Consider the following 26,197-nt stretch of genomic DNA (forward strand, 5'->3'; position numbering starts at 1 on the left):
AAATTTAAAATGTCCAAAACAATGCGTATGAGAAATATTTTATCATATTTGTATCAAACCTCGATATTTTTTTATGATAAAACCTAACGCGGTTTGACAGAAGGGGAAAAATGCAGCTAAAACAACGTTCAGGTATAAAGTACTATAAATAAAAAACCAAACGTTGTCAGACGACTTGGTGTTTAGTGTCTTAACTCTTAACTCAGTGGTCAGCAGGGAGGAACTTAAGTCTGAACGGTAGGTGAGAGTTCAAACCTCACCTATAATAAAAAAAATTTAAGGGCAATACCTTAGCATTTTCTTAGTTTAGTTGGATCAGGTTATACAATATATCGTTGTTAGCAAAAAAAAAAAAAAAAAAAAGTCTTAACTCTTAAGTCTTCACCCCTAAGAAAGAAAGGAAAAAGAAAAAAGTCACATATCGAAAGTGTCGGCCAAAACTGAAAAGTAACAACATCCCCACTTTTGTTTTGACAGCTCCGTTCCGTACTGGTTTTCCGATATATATTTACGGCAATACTAGTATCATCAATTGCAAAAGCAATCCTTCATTTACATTCACAGAGAAGTGTTTGACAAGTCATCATGGGAGCCTCCAAGATAAGCTTGAAACTTTTGATCGACACCGATAACAACAAACTTCTGTTCGCAGAAGCCGGGAAAAACTTCGTAGATTTCTTACTTCATATCCTCTCCTTGCCATTGGCTACTGTTACAAGGCTTCTCCGCGACCAAGAGACCATTGGTTCCCTGGAAAATCTGTACCATAGCATCGAAAACCTCGATGAAGCCTACATCCGGCCAAACCAAAACAAAAACATCTTGCTAAGTCCAAAACCACCTGCCGGCGCTCCTGCCACTCTATTGGGGCTCGAGGATTCGCCGAAACCGGAGATAACAGAGGGCAAAGCATTTTTTAAGTGCGGCAATAATTGTTCCACGTATGTGAGTAATGTGACCGATGACCCTCGAGCTGTTTGCCCCAGTTGCAGGGGCACCATGACTTCGGTCATGACATATGTAGATCCCCCACAAACTGGTGGCAGCGATGAGGACAGTAAAGAAGGAGGATTTGTGAAGGGGGCGGCGACTTACATGATCTTGGACGACTTGGAGGTGAAGCCCATGTCTGCCATTTCCAGCATTGCTCTGCTTAACGAGCTTAATGTCAAGGATCTAAGCGCCCTCAAAGAAAAGGAAGTGGATCTTAGCAAGAATAAGGTAGGTCGAGAATTCTATGCAAGTATTTTGCTTGTTACTGCTACCGATTAATCTATCCTCTCTTTTCTTAAGAAGAAAATTTCCAGTACTAGCTGATATAACGCAGCTTCATGTACTTGTTCCTTTCTTGGGTTGTCGTTTCACAAGCTTACTTCTTTTTTCTTTCAATGTTAGTTTACTTCTTTTTTTTTTTCTTTCAATGTCTTCCCTTTATTTAGCGGACAAAACTTGACCGTTCATGACCATGAGTTAATTTCAAGCTTTTCTTATGTGACAGGCCTTGAAGCTGCTTAAGGCATCTTTGGAGTGCAAGACAGTGCTTACCAGTGTCTTATTGGATGTCAAGTCTAAAACTCCATGAGAATTGTCTAGTATTTCACTTTTGGATAACAATTTTATGTTGGAATCAATGACTATTTTGATCCTTTTTTGCTTAATTAAGGTACCAACTCTAAATGATTACTTCCACTGGTATGTAATTCATTTCACCCTAATGCCTTATCAGCATGCGCATATGTCACAAGAGTTTCTTAATCGTCAACCTTGACTGATGTTTTAAATTATATCTAAAAACAACCGAGTTCGATGCGCTTAAACTGACAAAAAAAAAACACTGGATTTCTGCTTTCATAGCCTTTCTCTGACTCTCTGGCTATAGTTATCAGGCTTCTGAGAAAGAAAGGCATGGTTTGTTGCTCGTCTAACCTATATAACAGCATAGAAAATCTTAGTGAAACACAAAGGTGTGTTTCTCAAAAGACAGAGACATCAGAGTTGGGATGGACATTCACCATATAAGAGGATGCATACAAGACACAATTCTTAGGTGGAATCGTTATAAATCATGCGTTAACAGTTTGTATTATCCATTACATGGTTGAAATTTTTATAGCACAGACATCTTCAAAGATACAACAAGCCTATGCTTTGCGAATTTTCTTTTCCTCGATGCCTGATTGGGAAAACCTCACTCTCGAGATTTGTAGGACATCCTCAATTTTAACTACCCTCCTTTCCAGCAAAACCATGCCATCTCTGAGGCAGTCCTTGTCTTCTCATTTTCCTCCAGCGTGCGACATAGTTCATCAGCCTCCTACCTGCCAAAGAACTCCAAAGATTAAGACAACTTTTACTGGTCAAGAAAAGCCAAGAACTTCATACTAAAAAAAAAAAACCGAAAAAGTTTACTGGTCATGATACCGGATTCTTGAACACAGCAACTTGTCATCAAGCAATAAGCGCTTCGTCCAAGATGGCTTTCCATTTGCGGATCCTCTGTCCTCTTTTCGTTGATTAATGGTCGATTCTAAGGCATATAAAGTAGTCAATGCTAGCTTATTTTCCTCTGCCTACCATAAGAGAGAACACAAATATAACGATGAAGAGATTTAAAGTAAACACAATTACTTAGTTTCATGTTCATTATCATTGACAGAATATTACAGCTGATTAAGCATCAAATGAGAACCTGTGAGCTGATCACGGCATCAATGGACGTATAATAGCAAGTCTCAGATCCAGTGTGGCAAGCTGGTCCATCAGGCTTCCCAAGATATATTATCTGAAAATTTTCTTGGGCTTTTTGTGGCACATTCTTGGCGTCGCAACAAGCCATATTTCTTGTAGTGAAAGTAGGTCCTGAACGTTGATTTCAATAAAAGCAGAGGGCAGTAATCTGAGATACAATTGATCCACACTTAAAAGAGCAAAAAACTTACAGAGTCAGGATCACAATCTAAGAAGATATCACTGACATTATTGAAATTCAGGGAAGTCTCTCCCTTTGTCCACAAAGTTGATCGCGACCTTCTATAGAATGTTGCCTTACGTGAAGATATGGTTGTCAGAAGTGCAACTTTATTGGCAAAGCCTTGCATTAAGACAGCTCCTGTATCAACATTTTGAGCTAGTGCCACAGCCAGCCCTTTGTCATCCCATTTGATGCTATCTAAAAGTAAGTCAAACTATAATACTAGTAAGGTACAAGCAGCTTTAACCAAGCAAGTATAAGAGATCACCAAGGAAATATGCACTATATTCAAAGTGGAGAACTGGAGGAAGCTTTTTGGGTTAGACATTATCACTCCAGCATTCTGCAAATATGCGGAGATATAAATACTTCCTTCGTTCCACTTTGATAGTCCTGTTTTTCTTTTTCATCTATCTCAAATTATAGTTCACTTTTCATTTGAAAAATGTAGTTATCTTTTAATTTCTCTAAAATACCCTTATTCAAGATAGGTTGTTATTAGTATAAACTGCATTTGGGTTTTTTACCAAGTTTGTCTACTTGTAATAAACTGCATTTGGGTTTTTTACCAAGTTTGTCTGCTACAAGTTTTTAAAAAACTTTAGCTACAGTAACCTTAAAAAACTTTTCAAAAATTTTAAACTATGCACTTCAAAATATTCAAAAATTTACACACTTCAAAAATTTTTTAAAAAACTTCTACATTAAAATTTTAGACAAACATCTAAAAAACTCACTTGCCAAACAGGGTCATAGATTGTTAATCTACCTCATTTAATACATTTAGATTTTTCAAAACATATTAATATATGAAAAGTCAGTTTTATTATTCTTTCAGGCCAAAATGTGAAATAATGTAAAATGAGAATTGATTATTTCTTGATCATCAATTCAAGTTCTTATAAACCATCAATTTAAGTTTCCATGACTAATTAATACTATAAAATTGTACTCTATTTAATGTAAGAGTATTTTAGAAAAATAACAATCTAAATTTATTGTTCAAACAAAGTTAACTTCTTTTTTTTTAAACTATGTGGACAAAAATTAGAACTATCAAAATGGGACGAACGTAGAATATAGTAAATAGAAAACAACCCCATAACATCGAGAACGTTTTCAGTGTCTTCTGTTTACCTGCCGCAAATGACGAGACAAAGGACAGTTGAAATAGCATCAATTTAAAGGAAGACATTATGGTGTTCAGATTAGTCGTTAACCTCTGCGAGGCAAGGAAAGTGGCAGGCACCTGCCAATGTCTGGCCGCAAGAAGATAACTGATTTTTGTCAATAGTAACAAAAGAATACTCCCATTTCCAAACTAGATGAAAGACAACAGACAAATCTAAGTTACAGTCACCCCCCTAAAAAGCAAGCCATTTATATGTTGGAATATGGGGTTCAGATGTAGCTCGTGCAGTCATTGAGGTTGACTAACAGGCAACGATGAACTCCTACCATTATTTCCTGTTCCAGACAGTCAACGGTCCCCACAACCAGGAAGTGGTAGACACCCGCCATGTCTCAAAATTAAAGGGGGGAACAAAATCTCGAGACTTAATAATGTACCAAGCAATCCAAACTAACTGATTTAATCACGCAATTGGTAAGCAGCTGCCCATATATCGATTGTCAAATGTCGACAGACAAATCACCCAGCTCCCCTCTTTTCTGAAGAAACACAATCTAGGTAGGGTCCAGAAGCTCGAAAGAAATCAAGTTAACAAACTCAAAATCACCATAACTTCAGTTTGAGCAGATGACATAGTTGGCGGTCACCAGAAGCTTGAGAGAAATTAAATCAACATAGGGCAGTTCAGCATTTAGGAAGCTCATATGCTGAACACAGTTACATACTATTAAAGAAAACTTTCGTCATATATCCAACGAAAAAATGCTACTGAAGCACTATGCCCAATCCGCTTCTTCAGTCCAGACTCCAGAGTAAAAGTTTACAAAGAGAAGTAGAGTGGACTTTCCACCTGTCACACTGAAGAGCATTAGATAAGAAGAATCAATTCTAATATTTAATTCGAGAACAACTTCTGGGAACCATAGTAGTAGTATTTAGCATCTCAAAGCCAACTAATCATGCCAATCTAATCTCCAAACCGTCTTGAATTCTTGATGCATGCACCTGTACTTCTTCAATTCTGCCCTTTATATATAGGTAGTGATTCAACAATTCAACTCCGAATCCCACATTTCACATTATCTATTGTACTACTAATTGACCAAGCTTGAGAAGCAATGGCTGCAGCCTCGAAAGTTAAGCTGAAACTTTTGATTGACACCAAAAATCAAAGAGTACTATTTGCCGAAGCTAACAAGAACACGGTTGATTTCCTTTTCTTTATCCTTTCTTTGCCTCTGGGTACTGTTGTAAGGCTTCTCAGCAACAAAGGAATGCTGGGTTGCTTGGGCAAACTATACGAGAGTGTTGAGAATCTAGATGAGAATTACATACAGCCCAACCAAAGCAAAGGCACACCTCTCAAGCCAAGACCACCCGCTTCCTCTGCTGCGTCGACTCCTCTATTGTCCCTAACGTGCAGCGAAACGATTGAAAAAGCTACTTACACTTGTTCCAGGGGTTCGGGTTATTGAATGGGCAGGCATTTCACCGATGATACTCGTGCTATTTGCCCCGTATGCCGTTTCTCTATGACCACGAAGATGAGCTATGTTGCACCCCCAGGAGTAGTGAAAGAACAATCCGGTGAGGGAGGCGAAGGTGGCGGATTTGTGAAGGGTTTGGTAACCTACATGGTTATGGATGACTTGGAGGTGAAGCCGTTGTCTAGTGTTTCTAGTATTGCTCTGCTTGATAAGTTCAATGTGAAGGAGGTTGGCGCTTTAGAAGAAAAGGTTGTGAATCTTGGCTTGAACGAGGTAGGCAGTTGCGATACATGAGTTTGTAGTAGCTAATAGTATATTAAGCTTGCTTGTACAGTTGTACGTAACGTATAATTTCTTGATTTCTTCCTGAACAGGCCTTGGACTTGCTCAAGACATCTTCGGAGTCGAAGAAGGTGCTTACTGATGTCTTCTTGATTGGCAAAAGTAACCCAAAAAAGAGGAAGAGGACCGTCAAGTGACGCCTAAAACAATTTTGGGGTGTAATCAATCCAATCCAATGATCCCTAATTTCATGTTGTCTAGTTTGATGCATTCCTGTGTTAAGTCGTTGGTCAGTTTAGTTAAAGCATCAGCATGAATCTGCCTGTTTCGTGCTTGTCATAGCGTACTATTTGTTAATCTGTAATTCGCGTGGCATTTCTAGGGCTGCAAACGAGCCGAGCCGAGCCGAGTCGAGTTTTGAGTTAATCGAGCCGAGGCTCGACTAAATTTTACCAAGCTCGAGCTCGAACTCGAGCTCGACGAGCCGGCAAATTTCGAGCTCGAGCTCGACTCGAATCAAGTCGAGCCGAGCTCGAGCTCGAAAAAAAATAAAAAATAAATATTTTATTTAAAAAATAAATAAATAAAATAATATTTTTTTCTTAATAAATAATAAAATATTAAGGACATATACGTAATTTTACTATGAAAATAAAAAATAAAAAAAATAAATATAATATACGTAATTTTATTATTAAATAAAAATAAAAAATATATATATATATTTATATATCCGAGCTTAATATTCTGAGCTCGAACTTGACTCGAGCGGCTCGATTCGTTTGCAGCCCTAGGCATCTCTAGACTCTTCCAAATTATGCGTCTTCTATTTCTTGAATCCTAAGGAAAAAAATGGTGATTTCAAAGTTGAAATTCGAAGTCATTTTTTAGCCTTTTCTTTTCTTGATTAGCCCATTATATATATTATCGGATGTACCAGCTGCGCACCATGGATACTTCGGATGAAAACTGGCAATTGAATGCTTTTCCTGGAGTTAAGATCTCCAATCGAAAATTGCTGTAGCGGATAAATGCTCGCTCGGAAGTTTCAGTCTTTGCGATTCTGGTAATGAGAGAGTTCAGTAAAAACAAACACAAATACTAACCTCCAGAAATAGTCAACTTTCTGGTGACCTTTTGTTTGTTGATTTAAAATGCCTAATTGACATTTCAAATGATATGTATCACTGCTTGTGCATAATACATCACAATTTATTAGCACACTAACAACTAAATTTTTTAGCTTATTTATAGCTGAAAGACTCGCTCTAATAGTTGAGGGGTGCAAGCCTGATCTGCCGTTCTTGTTAAAATATCAAACTGATTTGTTGCCAACAAGTCATACTCAACAAACCAGAGAAGATTTCTGCAATAAACGAAATTGCCAACAAAATGGTCACTTGAGAACAGAGCGGAACTGCACATCAAAGTATACTGGGACTATTTTTTTTTTATTCCAAACAATGTTTGCATGCCTTTTTTTTTTTTTAACCTTTTGTAGATTTCCATGAGAATTCTACTCTTCTAAACGACAATACGGAGATGGTGAGAATCATGACTGTGATCTCTTCTTTTCGAAATATCGTAAGGTTCTAAACTGCAAAATTTTCCAATTCAAATGTCGATCAGTATACTAAAGCAGTATGCCCAATCTGCTTCTTGAGGGCAGAGTAAAAGTTTACAAAGAGAAGTCGAGTGGACTTTCCACCTTTCACACTGAAGGGCATTAGATAAGAAGAATCTTTTCTGATATTTAATTCGAGAACAACTTCTGGGAACCATAGTAGTAGTATTTAGCATCTCAAAGCCAACTAATCACGCCAATCTAATCTCCAAACCGTCTTGCATTCTTGATGCATGCACCTGTACTTCTTCAATTCTTTCCTTTATATAGACGTAGTCCTTCAACAGTTCAACTCCACATCCCACATTTCACATTGTCTATTGGACTACTACTAATTGACAAAGCTTTGATAAGCATGGCTGCAGCAGCCTCGTCGTCAGTGAGTTTGAAGCTTTTGATCGACACCAAAAGCCGCAAAGTCCTATTTGCCGAAGCTAATAAAAGCACAGTTGATTTCCTTTTCCATGTCCTGTCCTTGCCAGTGGGAACTGTTATAAGGCTTCTGGGCAAGCAAGGAATGGTAGGTTGCCTGGCCAACCTATACGAGAGCATTGAGAGTCTAGACGAAACTTATATACAACCCAACCAGAGCAAAGACACCCTTCTCAAGCCAAGAGCCCCTTCTTCCGCTGCTGCTTCTATTCCTCTCTTGTCCCTCAACGATGGATTAACCGGAACTGTCTTCTACAGGTGCGGCCATCGTCACGATTGCAACTTTGCGTCTGATGACCCCAAGGCGATATGTCCCCGGTGCAAGAAAGCCATGACAATCAGAATGACATATGTTGCTCCCCCAGCAGCGTGAGAAGCAAGTGCAGGGGACGAAGGGGGATTTGTGAAGGGTGTGGTGACCTATATGGTTATGGATGACTTGGTGGTGCAGCCCATGTCTACTATTTCTAGCATTGCATTGCTTAACAGGTTCAATGTGAAGGAAGTTGGAGCCCTGGAGGAGAAGGTGGTGATTCTTGGCATGAATGAGGTAGTCAATCAGTTGAGAACTTATTATTTATTGTTAGGATGGTTAATTAATTTAATGAAATAGGAGTGGACAATATCATGAGTTTGTTCTCTCTGCACTGCAGGCTTTGATGTTGCTCAAGGCGTCTTTGGAGTCCAAGACGGTGGTCACAAATGTCTTCCTGAAGAACATGGAAAATGAATATGCTCTTACTGTTATATTCTCGGAGTTAAATTTTGGATGAGAATAAATGTTAATGTGGAATGTTCATTACCATAAATCCAAGATCCAACTATACCATGTCTTGACGTGATAGTGGGAATTACGTACTCAGTTTGTGTTTGCAACTTTGCATGCTTCACCATGATCAATTTAATGTACCTTCCGGAGTTTTGTTCTTTGACAGGAGGTGAATTTCCATAAGAACTTCTTTAGCTGTATTTTGATTTTAATACATGTACAACACCATTTGGTTGCGACCCAAATTAAAAACCGCAATCAGCTAGTTCTTGCACTTGACAGGAGTGTGATTTGGCTTCGTGAGAATGATCCTCGTCGCATTTTTTTTTACGCTGATTGATAACTACAAAGGCACTAGCTAAATGAGATCAAGAACCACAAAAGAAAGGCAGATCCAAAAGTGAGCTTGAAAACTTTTGGTTGACACCAAAAGCCAGAAAGTTACCATGTGCCGAAGCAGAGGAATAACGCGGTTGATTCCCTCTTTCACGTCCTCTGTTTGCCCGTAGCTACGATTATCAGGCTTCTCACCGAGCAAGGCATGGCAGGTTCCTTGGGAAACTCATACGACAGCATCGAAAATCTTTAGTAAAACATACATGCAACCCAACCCGATGAAAAACACTTTTCTCAAACCAAAATCTTCAGCTCGTTCAGTCCCTTTGTTGCCCTCAATTGATGCATCGCCGCCAGAAACATCATCTCCAAACGCTTTCTACTGCTGCTCCAAGAACTGCTACAAAACCTATGATTCTATGGGACATTGCATTGCAAGTACTATGTTACAGATGAACCGCGTGCTATTTGCCCTAAATGTTGCTCCCCCACCAGTTTGTCAAGGGGGTGGTGACATATATGGCTATGGACGACATGGGAGGTGGAGCCCTTGAAGAAAAGGTGGTGAATCTGGGGATGAATGAGGCAGGCAGTTAATTAAGAGCTTGATTTATTTATAATTTACAGATTATTAATCAATTTTCTCTTTTCAACATGTGTGGTGTGATGCATGTATACTAATACTACCAGTCGCTAATTAGTTGATTCGATCTTTTTAACAGACCTTGGATTGTCTTTAATAAAACATCTATGGAGAGTCCAATACAGTCCTCACCAATGTCTTCTTGGAAAGTATGGGAAAAATAAGGGATGCTGCCTCCCTATCTCTTCACGTTGCCCTGACCAACACTTCATTTTGTACTAGAGTAACCATATCGGCCCGACTTTGGCCTTTGAAGTAAGTGCCATGAATTGACCCTGTTTCGTTTGTGTCTTCTTGATGTGCTGGCGCCAACTTTTTTTTTTTTTTATATATATATATATATATATTTGCTTACTTTCCCTGGATCGATTTAGTGCATGTTTCATAAAGTAAGTGACACCCTAAACTAAATGTAATTCCTTCCAATCACAGCTTAAGCTCACTTGAAATCATATTTATGAAAATAGATGAAAATCATTGATCGCATTTACACTCGTAATCCCATATAAGATGCCAGAAGGAATTGAAGTTAAAGTCATTAAAAGATTATGTTTTTGGTTTAAAGAAACAAACATGTTTCAGTGCATCATCTTTGTACGATTACTATACATATATTGACTCTCAAAATTTCCATTAAGTATAATAAAAACATTTAACTCCAGAGAGAACTGATCGTATGAGGAATACTAACATAATGTGGATTTATGAAGACAAGTATACGTGCGATCAAAACTTACTTTTTTCAACAATTAAGAAAGAGAGGGTTGATGCAAAATACTTATCTTGTGAGTCAAGGGTTAAAAGCACTAAATTCCTCTAAAGTTTGGTGCCATTTCACTTTGTACCTTGATATCTTTTTAGTTGCACTTACTAAAGTAGAAATGACTAACAGTAAATGCTAAAGACAAAAGTGTTACTTCAAAGTAACAATTAGTAGAAATGATACTTAGTAGAAACGATACTTCAAGGTAACAATTAGTAGAAACGAATCTGTGTAAAATTTAATATAAAATCATTTCACGTACAAAAAAATATAAAATAATACCAAAAATAATACCATGTAGTTTTAACAACAACAAAAATTTGTTGAAATTTTAAAATGCCCAAGACAATGTGTATGAGAGATATTTTACCATATTTGTATCTCACCACCTTTTATTGATGCTAATTTGAGAAAGAATGTATTTAACAATAGCAAAGTTTCGAATTTAGTTAACATGATGAGATTTCTTTTTTACATTTTTTTTTCCAAATGATAGAGGAAGATGTCTTTTTTAATAAAAATGGGATATTTTGAAAACTTAGCCCCTGTTTGGCAAGGCAAGTTTTTGCCTAGTTTTTCTCCTATAAGTTTTTAATAATTTTAACTACAGTAACATCAAAAAACTTCCCAAAAATACGCACTTCAAAAATATCAAAAAATACAAAAAATTTCTCTTCTTTCCATTCTTCTTCTTCCTTACCCACATCAATCTACCACCATCTCTGCGCGCCGGTCACCTCTTCCGGCGGTGGCAGCTGCAAAAATTTTTTTTTGTTGCTCTACTCCCTTTCCCTCTTCTCCTTCCTCCTCCCTCTCTCTCTCTTCCTCCCCTGACCCCTCTTCTCCCCTCTTCCCCACCACCTTCCCCTACCCCCTGCACATATAGCGCGGCAAGCATGCAGAGGAGGAGGTGGAGGGTGGCGGTGGAGGGAGAGAGAAGGCAGGGATGAGAGGAAGGGAGGAGGAGATGGAGAAGAGAAAGAAAAAAACTTTTGCAATTGCCAGCGCCAATCGTCGGTGAGCGTCAAAGTGGTGAGAGAGAAGAAGTGGAGAGGAAAGAAAACGAAAAAGAAAGAAAGAAAAAGGAAAAAAAAGTTTTATATCTTAAAATTTTTTTTATACAACTTTTAAAGTAAGTTACAGTCAAATTTTAAATAAATATTTAAAAAACTCATTTGCCAAACGGGCCTTAGTTTTTTACTTCCTAAAAAGAAAAGAAAAGAAAAAATTGCATTGCCAAATATAGGTGATATGAGAAGTTTGGGTTGAGAAAAGAAAATGGAGACAAGGGTAAATTTGAAACTTTTGATTTTTTTTTTTTAATGATAAAACCCAAGGTGCTTTAACAAATGCAGCAAAAATAACGTTCATGCAAAAAATACTATACATAAAAGGGATAATTTCAAAAATCTCTCCTGAGATTTCTAACAATTTCACTGGCCTCTCTTGAGGTTTATAAAATTACACTTACCTCCCTTGGTAGAATTATGGGCCTAATTACTTATATCATATCGGGAGAAAATACTCATATACTCTAAGACATTATGTCTTATATATCTAACGATTGAGTAATTAGAACATTAATTAACTACTAATAACTAATTAATGAAAAGTGACTTGCAATGATAAAATAAGACCAATTGATATATCAAATGACGCTATTTTGTGATTGATAGAATTTAATAATGATTAGAAACTAGTTGTACATAGTGTGACAAGAAGGGCTTTAGTAAAAAAAAAAAAAACACAGGGTAAAAAAAAATTATTCGAGAAAATTTTCTTTGAAACCTTTAAAATTGTAATAGTTGTAAAGTAATTTCGTGGAAGCAAAGGAAAAAGAAGAGAAAAGAAAGACAAAATTCAAAAATTCATTCTGTTCAAAATCACAAAAATTATAGCAAACTTAATGTTAAGAGCGATGACTAGCATAATTTACTGAATCCTATGATCATTAGTATAGTTTTATTATTTATTTGTGTTGTCCAATGTATTGAATATGAATTTTTGAGCAATGAAATGTGTATGTTAATTGTTTTTAATTTTTAATTATTTTTATTTTTTTTACTTATACAACTTATAGACATGTATAAGGGGTAGTTATGGGATAAAGGTTTCGTCCCTCTCCTTGAAATACATTTTTAATGTTACTTGTTCTGATTTGGACTAATTTTGTTACTACAACGTTAACTTCAGGGGAGGCTTGTTTAAATTTGCAAACTTGAAGGGAGATTAGGTGAAATTGTTAGATACCTTAGGGGAGGTTTCTGAAATTATCCCAAAATAAAAACCAAACGTCTGATAGTGTTTAGTGCCCCCTAAATAACTACTCTCACCACTAAGAAACGAAAAAGAAAGAAGTCGGCCATAACTCAAAAGGTAACATCCCCGCTTTTGATACCTCCCTTCGGTACTGGTTTTCCATTATATTTACAGTAATACTATCATCATTCGCAAAAGCAATCCTTTATTTACAGAGAAGTGTTTGGCAGAGATTGATAAGTCATCATGGGATCCTCCAAGATAAGCTTGAAACTTTTGATCGACACCAATAACAACCAAGTTCTGTTCGCAGAAGCCGGGAAAAACTTCGTAGATTTCCTTCTTCATATCCTCTCCTTGCCATTGGGTACTGCTACAAGGCTTCTCCGCAAGCAAGAGACCATTGGTTCCCTGGAAAATCTGTACCGTAGCATCGAAAATCTTGATGAAGCCTACATCCAGCCAAACCAAAACAAAGACATCTTGCTACGTCCAAAACCACCTGCCGGCGCTCCGGTCACCCTCTTGGCGCTCGAGGATTCGCGGAAACCGGAGATAACACAGGGCAAAGCATTTTATAGGTGCGGCAGTAATTGTTCCAGGAATGTGACCGATGACCCTCGAGCTGTTTGCCCCAATTGCAGGTGCACCATGAATTCGGCCATGAACTATGTAGTTCCCCCACAAACTTCGGACAGTAAAGAAGGCGGATTTGTGAAGGGGGCGGCGACTTACATGATCACGGACGACTTGGAGTTGAAGCCCATGTCTGCCATTTCCAGCATTGCTCTGCTTAACGAGCTTAATGTCAAGAATCTAAGCGCCCTCAAAGAAAAGGAAGTGGATCTTAGCATGAATGAGGTAGGTCGAGAATTTTATGCAAGTATTTTGTTTGTAACTGCTGCTGATTAATCTGTCCTCTCTTTTCTTAAGAATTTCCAGTCTTAACGCAGCTTCATGTCCTTGTTCTGCCCTTGGCTTGTCGTTTCATAAGTTTACTTCTGTTTTTTCTTTCAATGTCTCCCCTTTATTTAGCGGACAAAACTTGACCCTTTATCACCATGAGTTAATTTCAAGCTTGACTTCATACGTGACAGGCCTTGAAGCTGCTTCAGGCGTCTTTGGAGTCCAAGACGGTGCTTACCAGTGTCTTCTTGGATGTCAAATCTGAAATTCCATGAGAACCGTCTAGTGTTTCACTTTTGGATATCAATTTTATGTTGGAATCAGTGACTATTTTGATCCTTTTTTGCTTAATTAAGGTACCAATTCTAAATGATCACTACCACTGGTATGTAATTCATTTCATCCTAATGCCTTTTTGCCTTTTTAGCATGCGCATATTTCGCAAGAGTTTCTTAATCGTCAACCTTGACTGACATTTTAAATTATATATATCCTAGAGAATGTTGATAATCTCGAAACAACAATCACTAAATTAAGATGCGAGGATAATCAGAAACTATAAACTCATTTACGCTGTTAATGCAGTACATGCTGACATGCATTGCAAGACACATGAATTCGTATACAATTCAACGTACCAAACTAAGCTCAGTATAAACCCGAACTCGCATGTACAAAATGTACTTTAATGGGAGTAAGCCAAATCCTCCCATTAAACTTTTGGTGGATACAGGAAACAACCGAGCTCTATGCGCTTAAGCTGACAAAAAACAATGGATTTCTGCTTCCATATTCTTTCTCTGACTCTCTGGCTATAGTTATCAGGCCTCTGAGAAAGAAAGGCATGGTTTGTTGCTCGTCTAACCTATATAACAGCATAGAAAATCTTAGTGAAACACAAAGGTGTGTTTCTCAAAAGACAGAGACATCAGAGTTGGAATGGACATTCACCATATAAGAGGATGCATACAAGACACAATTCTTAGGTGGAATCGTTATAAATCATGCGTTAACAGTTTGTATTATCCATTACGTGGTTGAAATTTTTATAGCACAGACATCTTCAAAGATACAGCAAGCCTATGCTTTGCGATTTTTCTTTTCCTCGATGCCTGATTGGGAAAACCTCACTCTCAAGATTTGTAATACATCCTCAATTTTAACTCCCCTCTTTGCCAGCAAAACCATGGCATGGTAGAGCACATCTGCCATCTCTGAGGCAGTCCTTGTCTTCTCCTCATTTTCCTCCAGCGTGCGACATAGTTCATCGGCCTCCTCCCTGCAAAAGAGCTCCAAAGATTAAGACAACTTTTACTGCATGTGGATACGACTCATACTTGCGTTATGAAACACAAAAAACTACAGGGCAAGCAAGTACATTTATTCATACAAAAGCCTCTCTACATGAAGAAAAGCCACGAACTCCGCACTAAAAAAAAAACAACCGAAAAAGTTTAGTGGTCATGATACCGGATTTTTGAACACAGCAAGTTGTCATCAAGCAATAAGCGCCTCGTCCAAGATGGTTTTCCATTTGCAGATCCTCTGTCCTCTTTTCGTTGATTAATGGTTGATTCTAAGGCATATAAAGTAGTCAATGCTAGCTTATTTTCATCTGCCTACAATAAGAGAGAACACAAATATAACGATGAAGAGATTTAAACACAATTAGTTAGTTTCAGGTTCATTATCATTGACAGTATATTACAGCTGATAAAGCATCGAATAAAAACCTGTGAGCTGATCATGTCATCAATGGACGCAAAATAGCAAGTCTCAGATCCAGTGTGGCAAGTTGGTCCATCAGGCTTCCCAAGGTATATTATCTGAAAAGTAGGTCCTGAACGATGATTTCAATAAAGCAAGGGCAGTCATCTGAGATACAATTGATCCACACTAAAAAAAGCCAAAAAACTTACAGAATCACGATCACAATCTAAGAAGATTTCGCTGACATTAATGAAATTCAAGGAAGTCTCTCCCTTTGTCCACAAAGTTGATCGCGACCTGCTATAGAATGTCGCCTTACGTGAAGATATGGTTGTCAGAAGTGCATCTTTATTGGCAAAGCCTTGCATTAAGACAGCTCCTGTATCAACATTTTGAGCTATTGCCACAGCCAACCCTTTGTCATCCCATTTGATGCTATCTAAAAGTAAGTCAAACTATAATACTTGTGAGGTACAAGCAACTTTAACCAAGCAAGTATAAGAGATCACTAGTTCATAGAGGAAAAATGCACTACATTCAAAGTGGAGAACTGGAGAAAGCTTTTTGGGTTAGACATCATCACTCCAGACCTTGCATTCTGTAAATATGTGGAGATATAAATATATAATAAATAGAAAACAACCCCATCACATCAAGATCGTTTTCAGTATCTTCTGTTCACCCGCCGCAAATGACGAGACAAAGGACAGTTGAAATGGCATCAATTTAAAGGAAGACATTATGATGTTCAGATTAGACATTAACCGCTATCACCCGTGTTTTTTACTACTCCAGACATTCAACAGCCTGTGACACAAGGAAAGTGGCAGGCACCTGCCAATGTCTAGCTGCAACAAGATTACTGATTATAGTCAATAGTAACAAAAGAATGCTCCCATTTCCAAACTAGATGAAAGACAACAGACAAATCTAAGTTACTGTCGCCCCCCAAAAAGCAAGCCATTTATCTGTTGGAATATGGGGTTCAGATGTAGCTCGTGCAGTCATATGGATGACTGACGGGCAACGATAAACACCTTTGTTTTCTATTCCAGACAATCAACGGTCCCCACAACCAGGACAGTGGTAGACACCTGCCAATGTCTGGGCGTGACCAGAAAATTTCATCGTCAAGAACTACAAATGTATCATCTCATTCCCTAACTAGTTAAAATGACATCAGAAGTTTGTTCTAAAACACAAGCACTCGCTAAGAGGGAAATTGATTGATCTACTAGAATATGGGGTTCAGATGTAGCTTGTGCAGTCATTGAGGTTGACTTACAGGCAACGATGAACTCCTACCATTATTTCCTGTTCCAGACAATCAACGGTCCCCACAACCAGGAAGTGGTAGACACCTGCCATGTCTGGTGAAGGTATATATTAAAAATAAAGTGGGGAACAAAATCTCGAGACTTAATAATGTACCAAGCAATCCAAACTAACTGATTTAATCATGCAATTGGTAAGCAGCTGCCCATATATCGATTGTCAAATGTCAACAGACAAATCACCCAGCTCCCCTCTTTTCTGAAGAAATACAATCTAGGTAGGGTCCAGAAGCTCGAAAGAAATCAAGTTAACAAACGCAAAATCACCATTTGGAAAGTTCATCCACTGAATATAGTATATGCTCGTAAAATAACTTCAGTTTGAGAAGATGACATGGTTGGCTGTCACCAGAAGCTTGAGAGAAATTAATCAACAAAGGGCAGATCAGCATTTAGCAAGCTCATATGTTAAACATAGTTACATACTAGTTTAAAAAAAAAAAACTTTCTCATACATCGAAGGAAAAAGGGTTCTGATTTAGAAGAAATCTCCGACGAATAAAACATAGTTTAACAATGCAGCAGCAATAATAGGCAGATATTAGTCGAAAAAAGTGAGCTCAGGGCATACAGAATCATTGCAGCATAGCAGCAAAGGATGCAACGACGACGATGAAGAATTCTGAAAATCTTTTAAAATAGTTGAAAAAATACCTTAGGTCCACTGAGTGAAGCTTGATCCAATTTTTTCATGCAAGCAAGAACAGGGCAGCAGGATCTGCTCTTGAGCCTCCCACCATAACAATAACCACCAACACCAGGGTTGCATCTAAAGGAAATCTTTGGGGTTTGAAAACTACTAAAACATGAATAAGAGAATGCCATCACAGGCCCATCAAAATAAGCAGCTAAACCAACCAAGGAGAATAAACAGCAACAATTTCCTGCTCCTGAAACACGAATTCCAGATCGAAATCACAAAATTATTCAAATACTATTGAAATACAAGGTAACAAGATTCAGTTTCATCACAACTTTAACCTCTGTCTGTTGTCTGCCAGCAGCAGCAGAAATGAGGAAAGTGACGCGAGTGAGGAGGAGGAGCAGGAGAGTGGCGGCGCGGGTTAAGAATTTAGATTAGGTTGTGCCACTTTTTATAACGGGTTATTGTACTTCGCCCATCCGGCCCTCATGTTTTACAATAATTCCAATTTGTCCCCCTTAGTTTCTGAATGTTGACCAATGGTTTTTAGTTTACCCCACTATTATCAGTTTACCCCCTAATATTATCTTTTAATCATTTCACCCCCATAAGTAATTCAACTCAACATGTTAAAAATTTTAGACAAAAATACTCTTTTATTCTTTAACATTATCACATTGTTATTATCACTTTTTCCCTTGAAATTATAGTGATGCAATTGCTTTAATTCCTAACATTATTTTCTAGACATTTTATCTCATCATTAATCTAACTAACATGATAAAAAAATTTTAAATATATTTACCCTTTTTATATATAATTACAAATAAAAAAGTTGAAATGAATATGATAAAGTTGGATAACTCTTTTACAGTTACTTTTTATCGTTGTTTTTTTTTTTTGTCAGTAACAATACATTTGTATAACCTACTCTATCCTAATCTAAAGGGGAAGGGGAATCTAAGGAGGCTGTAATAAAGAGCTAGTGGGTATACAAACCAAGGAAATGTTATGAAACAACCTTAGATTTTTTTCACTGTAGGTGAAATTTGAATCCTCACCTGCAGCCCAAAAAAGGATTTAAATCCCTCCCTGATAGCCACTGAACCATTGGCCCAATGGTTACTTTTTATCGTTGTTACCCGGTAGCCTTTTTTTATGTAACCGTCTTTCCGGCCCATTATCAGGTACATGTTACAACAGACCCGTTCTATGAGACTCAAATACTAATTAATGGTTGTTAGAAGTTAGAAACGCTCCTTCAAATAAATTTTTTTTTTTTTTAAAAAAAAGGAAGTCAGAAACACCAAAACAGTTTTCTTCCTTGAGTTCTTTAAAAGCTTTCGATTAAATTTTTCGTTCTCCGGCCACTAAATAACACATCATTTTGCGATGAGTTTCCACTGGAGCGTCCGAAAAGGCAATGAGCCGCAGAAACAATTTATAACTCCTCACTTGTTCAAGGGCGAGGCAGAATCTTCTTGAAAAGACGATAATGGCAAATACCTACTCCCATCATCAGACCTTTCACGGATAAGAAATCGAATTTGCATCTGGAATCATAATGGCTGAAACCCACCCAAGCTTCGAATCGAGTTGGTTAAACTACGTCGATGACCCGATAAGCAATGCAAGACTACCATCATGCAGCTGACAAGCGCCCTCCAGTCTTGAATAAGCAATGCACCATGTGCATAAACTACTTTCCAGATCCCACTTTAGATTTTTAGGACGTATATATGGAAAGATGGCTACTTTAGAAGAACAAACAGCATCAATTGCGTTTCTTCATCGAGTACTCGCAGCATTTTAGTCAAGCATTCCAGTTTTCAGAACAACTACGAAAACCTGAAACAAAGCTGCTGCTTTCTTCCTTTCTTTTGTCACCAAATACTATTCAATACGCATTAAAGAGATGGTTAGATATAGGCCGTTTCCAATTACATAATGGACATTTGGGATAGGTAATCATTAAATCCTATAGACTGGAGAGAAGAATACAAAGTCTCTAAGAAGCTTTTGCTGCTGACTTTCGGTTAGCAAAAGCCAAAAGGTGATGTACAGAGGTCAGCTGCAGAAGGAAAATCTATTCTAGCTATCTTCCCTTTAGAGGATTCTAAAATCAGTTTCTGAGTTAAATCAATATACAAGGTTGTGTCAGCAAGAAAATGCCTAGAGTTTATCAGGTGTCAAGCTCTGTACAACCAGGTGAACCACCTCAGCATTTACACTGCAGCATCCTGCAAAAGTAGATGAAAATAACTCAAACAAGCTCAACCTAAATTCAAACAAACTACAGAATAAACTGTGAGCGTGGAACACCAATATCAAAGACACGGACGCGTCAGAAAAATAGAACCACCCTCAAACTACCAAAGCTGGCATATGGCCACATTCCAAGTCATTTTACAAAAAATATCAGAGCTGGGCATATTGCCATTAAGAGGAAACTTCCAGGTTTTGCTTTGATGTTTCAAATCAAACTTCAACTACCAGGTCAAGTTAGTAATCCAAGAAATCACCCCCAAGGGAAAGAAAAAGCAAAACAAGCCCAATATTAGATCATGAAACTAAGACATTATACGATTACAAAACCTTCTGTGATATATATCTGGAGGCAAAAAATAATAACTTTTCCCAGAAGGTGCAGAAGCAAGATGTCAAACGTCTACAACTTTTTCCTTTTTTTTTTTTGTTTTGTGGGTTGGGGGGGGGGGGGGGGTTGTAGAATAAACTTCAACAACACCTTGATTAAAGAAAAAGGTTTGCAGTACCTATGTCAGATTAGCAGCATTGTTCTTTGTATTTTCTAAATTTCAAATATAGCAACTCTCAGCTGGATTTATAGTATCATTCAAGATTTCTTTCCACATAATAAAAAAGTGGTGTGATATTCATTGCCAGAAAGTCCATTTCACCATTGAAAGTCAATTCTATAAAATAAGTGGGGCTAATGTAGTATCTCCTTTTCAAAACTGGAAACCCTTCTAATTCTATGAAAATAAAATAAAATCAAACATGCAATCGAGGACATTGCTTGATCCCTACTATACCAGACGTTTCTATCACCTTAAAATCTTATTTATATTCAGCTACAACTTACAATGTCAGTACTTTTTGACGCTTGGAGACTAAGGTGTATTTATAAGTAGTTTCATACAATGCTGAGTAAGAAAAGAAAACAAAGGACACTTTCACTATAAAGACCACACTCAATAAAGCATCACAGAATGGTTGTAGAATACCAAGTACCTTCAATTCTTAGGGAAGTTTACCACCACGGCAAACTTGCAGAGCAAATTGTAGAAGCTGAAGAAGCGTCAAAGAGAAGTCATCTATGAACAACAAGAAATGCCTCCTTAATTCAGGCTCTTAAGAAGGACAGGAACTTCAACAAGGACAGGAACTCTGCAGGTTCATTTTTTTCCTTGATAATCTATCCACAATGTCATAAACGCCAAATCAGGCTCTTAAATTTGATAATTGGCCAAGCAATTTAATCAAATGAATCAAACTGGAACAAATTAACACATTGGAGAATCAGTTTGCAACTATAAAAGGACCTAAGACTGACCCTGAATTTAAGTGCCCTATACTCAATTTCATGCTGTTTTAAAGCACACTCCCAACCTAGTGTTAACATTATTACATAAGTTGTTGGAGTAAAATACACCAACTAATAATCTCCATAATCAATTCTTTACAGGAGTCCCCATGTCAGAAAATTTAATCTTACTTCAGCCGACCACAATAAAATCTAAACACAGGATGGAAACAATTAAACCAAGAACACAAAAAATTAGAATTCATACCACCTCTCCTTAAGTAGGTGCAGTAAAGATGGTTCACGTGCAAGCTTCAAAGAAAGGTTTAAGGTGTTGTAGAAGCATTATCGACAATAAATCTCAACCTTTGCATTTATTTACAGGGTGGAGAAAACCCAAGACTACAGCAGACTTGCGTTGAGATGGTACTTGCCAAAAGAAAAAAGAAATTCAAAAGTCTAGAAATACAACATAACTACTGTGGCAAGAATAGATTAAGGGAATTAGTTCACAAGAGCAGAATAAATGCTCCTGTGCTTCGTGCAATTAGATCATAAACACAGCATAACTACAAATGGCCAGAGAAACAATCATAATATACACGGTTTCCGCCTCTCATTCTCTATTTGGTAATCCTCAAATTACACATAACACTACTCTATTGAATTATAAATGCAGCATTATGGCACCATGAGCATGGATAAAATGCAGGGAATAAGAAAATCATGGTAAGCAGTGCCCATACCTCAATCTTAATATCATTCGGCAGACCCAATCGAGAAATGACATCTGAACTGGCTTGCTTCCAGTCAAACTCCACTAGACCACCAAACTTTTGATTGCTCTCTAATTTAGTATTCCACGAATTACAGTTGAAAAGTCGTCCAACCCAGAAATACAGAATCCCTGCCCCAGTTTTGCCAAAAGTAGGACATGAACTTGAAGTGATGACCACAAATGCAGATTGGGAATCAAAGTCATCAGAACCAAAAGTCACAACCTTCTCCAAACTGGGCCAACGGTACACTATTGGTTTAATAAAGCCAGAAGAAGCCATACCATTCTCTAGAGTTCCATTTGAGATAGCTGACTCCTCTTTCCCAAGATGATGATTTACAATATGCAGGTCAGAATTTTTTCTGAAGGCAGCATCTGCATGGCATGAACCAACAGTACCTAAAGGCGATTGAAGCTTCAACTCATCATGCATGATATCCTGTTCCTCAGAATCTAAAGCATCCTGTGTCTCCAGGGACTTACTTAAAGAACAAGCATCATGCTTTGTTGTTACAGTGTCTTGTTCATTGGTAAGACTATTTGTAGGCATCTCTCTTCCTTGAGAATCATCAGTCAACATTTGCAGCTTAAGACTTTTCGACAAGCTGCCTCTGCGCTCAGCTATGGAAAGAGGAAATTTTTTGGGTGGTGTCGACGCAGATCTTAAACAAGATTCGGAACTAAAATTAACATCAATGAACTTTGAACTTTTGGATATGGACTGAGGAGATATTTTGGACGACAGAAGTGTCATATTACAAAGATTAGAAAGCAATGAAGATGTTAGACCAGGACCTGATGCAGCTGAAGGAGACATGTCCGGAGAATCTGACTGAATTGTCGAATTAATGCTTGCATCAGATGAGGAGTCTGGAGAGAGATAGGGAGGTGAAGAAGAAGATGATGATGACAAGGAGGACGACGAGGAGGACAATGATGACAGGGATGATGAAGATGCAGACGATGATGATGACGATGACAAAGATGGCATCAATGATAACAAGGAACTTGCCGAAGAATGTGACTGCTGAGCTCTGCATTGCTCTTCAACAATGAACAAGGAATCAGGATAAACTATGGAAACACCTGACTTCATAGCTGAGACAAATTCCTTCATATTGCCAGAGATAAACTTACGCCTCAGTGCACTCCAAGAACTTTCTCTTGCTGGAAGATGAGTTTCCTGTTCAGTTTCTGAAGACGCAAATGGTGGCACAAAACCACCCATGATTGCTTTCTGAAAAATTTCAAAGTCAACACTATAAGAATCAATTATTCTATTCCCAGGGCAAATCTTGATTGATGCCTCTACTACATCCACATTGCTACTTGATTTGTCCATCAATGGCAGAAGGCTCGAAAAAGCATCCCAGAAGAAAGAAGGTTCTTCACCTTCCTTAATCATTACTACAGGGCCCTGCACTTTCTCATACCTAACAATCTGGCAAACAGCACCTCTAGCATCTCTTTCCATTATCATTTCACATTTCTTACCAATCCAAACATACATCGCAGAAGGAATATGGACAATGAATGCGCCTCTAGAATCCAAAGCGGATGGAGAAGGATCATTTAACATCTTTGGAACAAGATGCAAGGGATCATAGGGTGAGTGCGGAGCAATTCTATACATCCTTACTAACGAACTTGGGCTCAAAGGAAAAGCATGGACTCTTTTTTGGCACTGTAATAACTGGCAAGCAAAACCCATATTTGGATCAGCAATACCTCTTGCAGCCTTCACATACTGAAACGCATCATCAAAACTTTGCCCCTCTCTCCACATAAGATAAGCAATTACCAATGATGTTGACCGTGAGACTCCTTGACAACAGTGAACAAAAACCCTCCCACCCTGTTCCCTAACATCTTCAAAGTAGTCAAAAACATCATAAAGTATGCTGGTTATGTCCTCAGTTGGGCTGTCTTGCAACCACAGAGTCCGGTACACAAAATCCGCCTTAAAATACTCAGGACAGACAAACCCCACACAATTAAGAATATGAGTTATCCCGTGTTGCTTTAATATATCCCTATCCCTGGCAACTGCATCCCCACCGAGATAAACATGGTCAGCCACCTTTGAACACTCCTTATCAAAGAAAGCTATCTTTTCTCTTTTAACGAGTCCACCATTCCTATCTGAGTTCCTCTGTATATTAGATAAATCAAGCTTCAACCTCTCTCCACCGTTATTCACATCCCTACCACTAGGAGTGCTAGGGAGCGGCCACTCACCAATATCATCAGAACCAGCTTTTGGCCAGTCATCTAAGCTCCGACGAGCAATTGATAATGGCTGCAGTGGGGGGAGACACGACCTATTCTTAAAACTATTCTGGGATCTCGGAGTTAAAGGACCAGAAACTCTGCGACCCTGCCCATTACCGTTAGCATTCTCAGGTGGATCTAATCCATCCTTTTCACTATACGGGTTAAGAGGTGGCAACGTAGTCCGCGAAGAGGACCATGATGCGGACCTCCAAAACAATTTCCGGCCACCCACAACTTGGTATGGCCGCTGCAAACCACCCTCACAACCACCACCTCCTTCACCACCCGATGGGGCATCCTCCTTCCCCACCATTCCAACCTCCAAAACAGAATTCACTATACCACACCAAAATCCCTAAGCCCTAATTTCTCTTCAATCCGAAACAAAAATGCGTAAGAACTAAAGCCCCGAATGAGTTTAACTCGGAGCAAAATTATCCGCATCTGGGGCCCATGGACTTCACCTGTAAACAAAATTAACCAAACAAATTACTACTATAGATACCAGGATTTATCAGAAAATGCTCTAACTAAATTATTATCAATCTGAGATTTTATTTAACAAAATAACCTGGAGGGGGAAAGGGTACAAATCATCTAAAGAAAACTAAGATCTCAAAAGTAAACAAATCAAAACAAAACTGAAAATAAATCACACGAGTTATATTTTTTTAGGGGTTTTTATAGCGCCACAACCTGTGTATTTAACCAGAGCGCCTATACATACAGGTTAGGTATGTATACAATTACAAATCCATATAGATATAAGATATGCAAATACATATATGCATCTATATAGTATATATAACAAGAACAAGAGACAGAGGGAGGGAGATTTATCGAAACTCACAGAGTAATAGCAGTAACGTAGGAGGAGGCGAGGAAAAGAGTAGAGAAAAACAAGGGAGCAGTGGGACTGAGGAGAGTGGAAGAAGAAAGAAGAAGAAAGAATTGAGAAGACAGAGACAAAAATTGTTCAAGAGAGAGAAGATGGGATTGATATAGCGGTCACATTTTTTCTTGACTTTTATATACTGCTATTTGCTCCACCAGGATTCTCATGCTCACATTCAATCTGCCTTTTTTCTTTTTTCTTTTTAATTACCCCTCTCTCTCTTCCTCTCTTTCCTTTCCTCTTTTTGGTGCCAACTGATTTGAAGGGCAAAGGCCTGAAGGGGCAATAGACGTTACAATTAAAAGTTACAAATACTCCAAGCTAAACCTTCTTGACAGATGGCAATAGCCTTTTATAATTTTATTGATGTGGCCAAAAGGGCAATAGGCGCGCTGTGAATAATGGTGGCAGCAATGAAGAAGAAGCACATAGTAGAAATGATGATAATCTATCCCTAACAAAAGGTAAACCAAGAATTGAATAGTGATAAGTTAACAATGTGCTCGTTGAGAGAGGTGTTATAGTTAAAAGAAAAAATCGAAAACTAAATTAAGTAAAGTGTTTGAATGCAAGAAAAGATGGACTATGGGTTTTTGCAATTGTGTGATCAATTGGTACGTACGATGACTTAGGTTGAAGGGATTATTTGCGAGGTACACGAGCTTTTATGTGTGATAAAATTTGTTGTAATTTCGCAAAATAATATGTTTGTATTTGTTGCGTTAATACTTACGTTCATCGTCGCCGTGATAGTGTCTAATTGGCATACAATAATGTATGCCAATTAGTGCCTTCACCGAGTAAATTTCGATGTAAATTATCATGTGCATTAACCAGCGTCCTTCCTTCGAGCATTCCTTGAATTTCATAATTAGGGAAGAAAGTGCAAGAGGAAACTTAAATACATGGCATATCGACTATTTAGGACTTAGCTCATTTGCTTGTACTTAAAAATCATTAGAAGCGTTACAGTTTATTACGAAATTCCACGTCTTTGATCTCCTAAAGTAGAACTAACAATAATATTATTGATTGTCAAATAGGACTAAATTTTATCAACCATTTTGGTATTCATCATCAACATTAGAATTAAGCGGGTAGTGGGAGTAGTACCCTGTTTGTGTCGTAGGGCGCGAAACTCTTCCTCTATCTATCTATTCCCCGCTTCGTAGGGTAGAAAAAAATGCAGACCGCATAAGTCATGTGAACGGTCCCTTTTTCAATAAAGTGCGGTTCTTTTCCAACCTTGGCATTTTCACTTTTCACTCCCCACTTGTGAACTCCATTTATTCATATAGTATTATAATAAATAAGTGTAACTCATTTCCATATTTACTTGGTTTTAATGAGAAAGGACTCCAACAGCAGTAGCTTAGTCCAATCCCGTTTGGCAGGCGAGTTTTTTTAAAATTTAT

General features: G+C 38.0%; 5 protein-coding genes and 1 pseudogene across 10 annotated transcripts; 3 read left to right on the top strand and 3 right to left on the bottom strand.

Moving 5' to 3' along the window:
- Positions 1-519: 519 nt before the first annotated feature.
- LOC140034971 (uncharacterized) lies at positions 520-1,658 on the top strand. Its single transcript, XM_072073972.1, has 2 exons — positions 520-1,221; positions 1,499-1,658. The coding sequence occupies exons 1-2, from the start codon at positions 586-588 to the stop codon at positions 1,580-1,582; spliced, it is 720 nt and encodes a 239-aa protein (XP_071930073.1). The 5' UTR covers positions 520-585; the 3' UTR covers positions 1,583-1,658.
- A 370-nt stretch (positions 1,659-2,028) lies between these two features.
- LOC113723789 (histidine biosynthesis bifunctional protein hisIE, chloroplastic-like) lies at positions 2,029-2,836 on the bottom strand (annotated as a pseudogene).
- Positions 2,837-5,647: 2,811 nt separating this feature from the next.
- On the top strand, positions 5,648-8,701 carry LOC113723791 (uncharacterized). Its single transcript, XM_027246763.2, has 6 exons — positions 5,648-5,863; positions 5,965-6,034; positions 7,374-7,461; positions 7,767-8,297; positions 8,418-8,478; positions 8,582-8,701. The coding sequence occupies exons 1-6, from the start codon at positions 5,648-5,650 to the stop codon at positions 8,699-8,701; spliced, it is 1,086 nt and encodes a 361-aa protein (XP_027102564.2).
- A 4,058-nt stretch (positions 8,702-12,759) lies between these two features.
- Positions 12,760-14,006, top strand: LOC140034972 (uncharacterized). 2 transcript variants are annotated; one of them, XM_072073973.1, is made up of 3 exons: positions 12,760-12,815; positions 12,914-13,559; positions 13,796-14,006. In XM_072073973.1, exons 2-3 carry the CDS (start codon positions 12,945-12,947, stop codon positions 13,877-13,879), a joined length of 699 nt encoding a protein of 232 aa, XP_071930074.1. In that variant the 5' UTR covers positions 12,760-12,815; positions 12,914-12,944; the 3' UTR covers positions 13,880-14,006. The 2 variants fall into 2 exon arrangements, with proteins under 2 accessions (XP_071930074.1, XP_071930075.1); XM_072073974.1 differs by having other exon boundaries at positions 12,929-13,559.
- Positions 14,007-14,532: 526 nt separating this feature from the next.
- Positions 14,533-17,741, bottom strand: LOC113725524 (histidine biosynthesis bifunctional protein hisIE, chloroplastic-like). 4 transcript variants are annotated; one of them, XM_027248736.2, is made up of 7 exons: positions 17,630-17,741; positions 17,303-17,538; positions 15,850-15,912; positions 15,524-15,769; positions 15,338-15,430; positions 15,075-15,223; positions 14,533-14,883 (listed from the first exon to the last, which is right to left on the bottom strand). In XM_027248736.2, the coding sequence occupies exons 2-7, from the start codon at positions 17,471-17,473 to the stop codon at positions 14,685-14,687; spliced, it is 921 nt and encodes a 306-aa protein (XP_027104537.1). In that variant the 5' UTR covers positions 17,474-17,538; positions 17,630-17,741; the 3' UTR covers positions 14,533-14,684. The 4 variants fall into 4 exon arrangements, with proteins under 4 accessions (XP_027104537.1, XP_027104538.1, XP_027104539.1 ...); XM_027248737.2 differs by lacking the exon at positions 15,850-15,912; XM_027248738.2 differs by lacking the exons at positions 15,850-15,912; positions 17,630-17,741 and having other exon boundaries at positions 15,524-15,753; positions 17,303-17,440.
- A 1,511-nt stretch (positions 17,742-19,252) lies between these two features.
- On the bottom strand, positions 19,253-25,036 carry LOC113725525 (protein-tyrosine-phosphatase MKP1). 2 transcript variants are annotated; one of them, XM_027248740.2, is made up of 4 exons: positions 24,738-25,034; positions 21,582-24,351; positions 20,544-20,727; positions 19,253-19,531 (listed from the first exon to the last, which is right to left on the bottom strand). In XM_027248740.2, exons 2-3 carry the CDS (start codon positions 24,198-24,200, stop codon positions 20,656-20,658), a joined length of 2,691 nt encoding a protein of 896 aa, XP_027104541.2. In that variant the 5' UTR covers positions 24,201-24,351; positions 24,738-25,034; the 3' UTR covers positions 19,253-19,531; positions 20,544-20,655. The 2 variants fall into 2 exon arrangements, with proteins under 2 accessions (XP_027104541.2, XP_071930076.1); XM_072073975.1 differs by lacking the exons at positions 19,253-19,531; positions 20,544-20,727 and adding an exon at positions 20,892-21,264 and having other exon boundaries at positions 24,738-25,036.
- Between the last annotated feature and the right edge of the window lie 1,161 nt (positions 25,037-26,197).

Source organism: Coffea arabica, chromosome 2c, assembly GCF_036785885.1.
Source record: "Coffea arabica cultivar ET-39 chromosome 2c, Coffea Arabica ET-39 HiFi, whole genome shotgun sequence".
NCBI classification, from domain to species: Eukaryota; Viridiplantae; Streptophyta; class Magnoliopsida; order Gentianales; family Rubiaceae; genus Coffea; species Coffea arabica.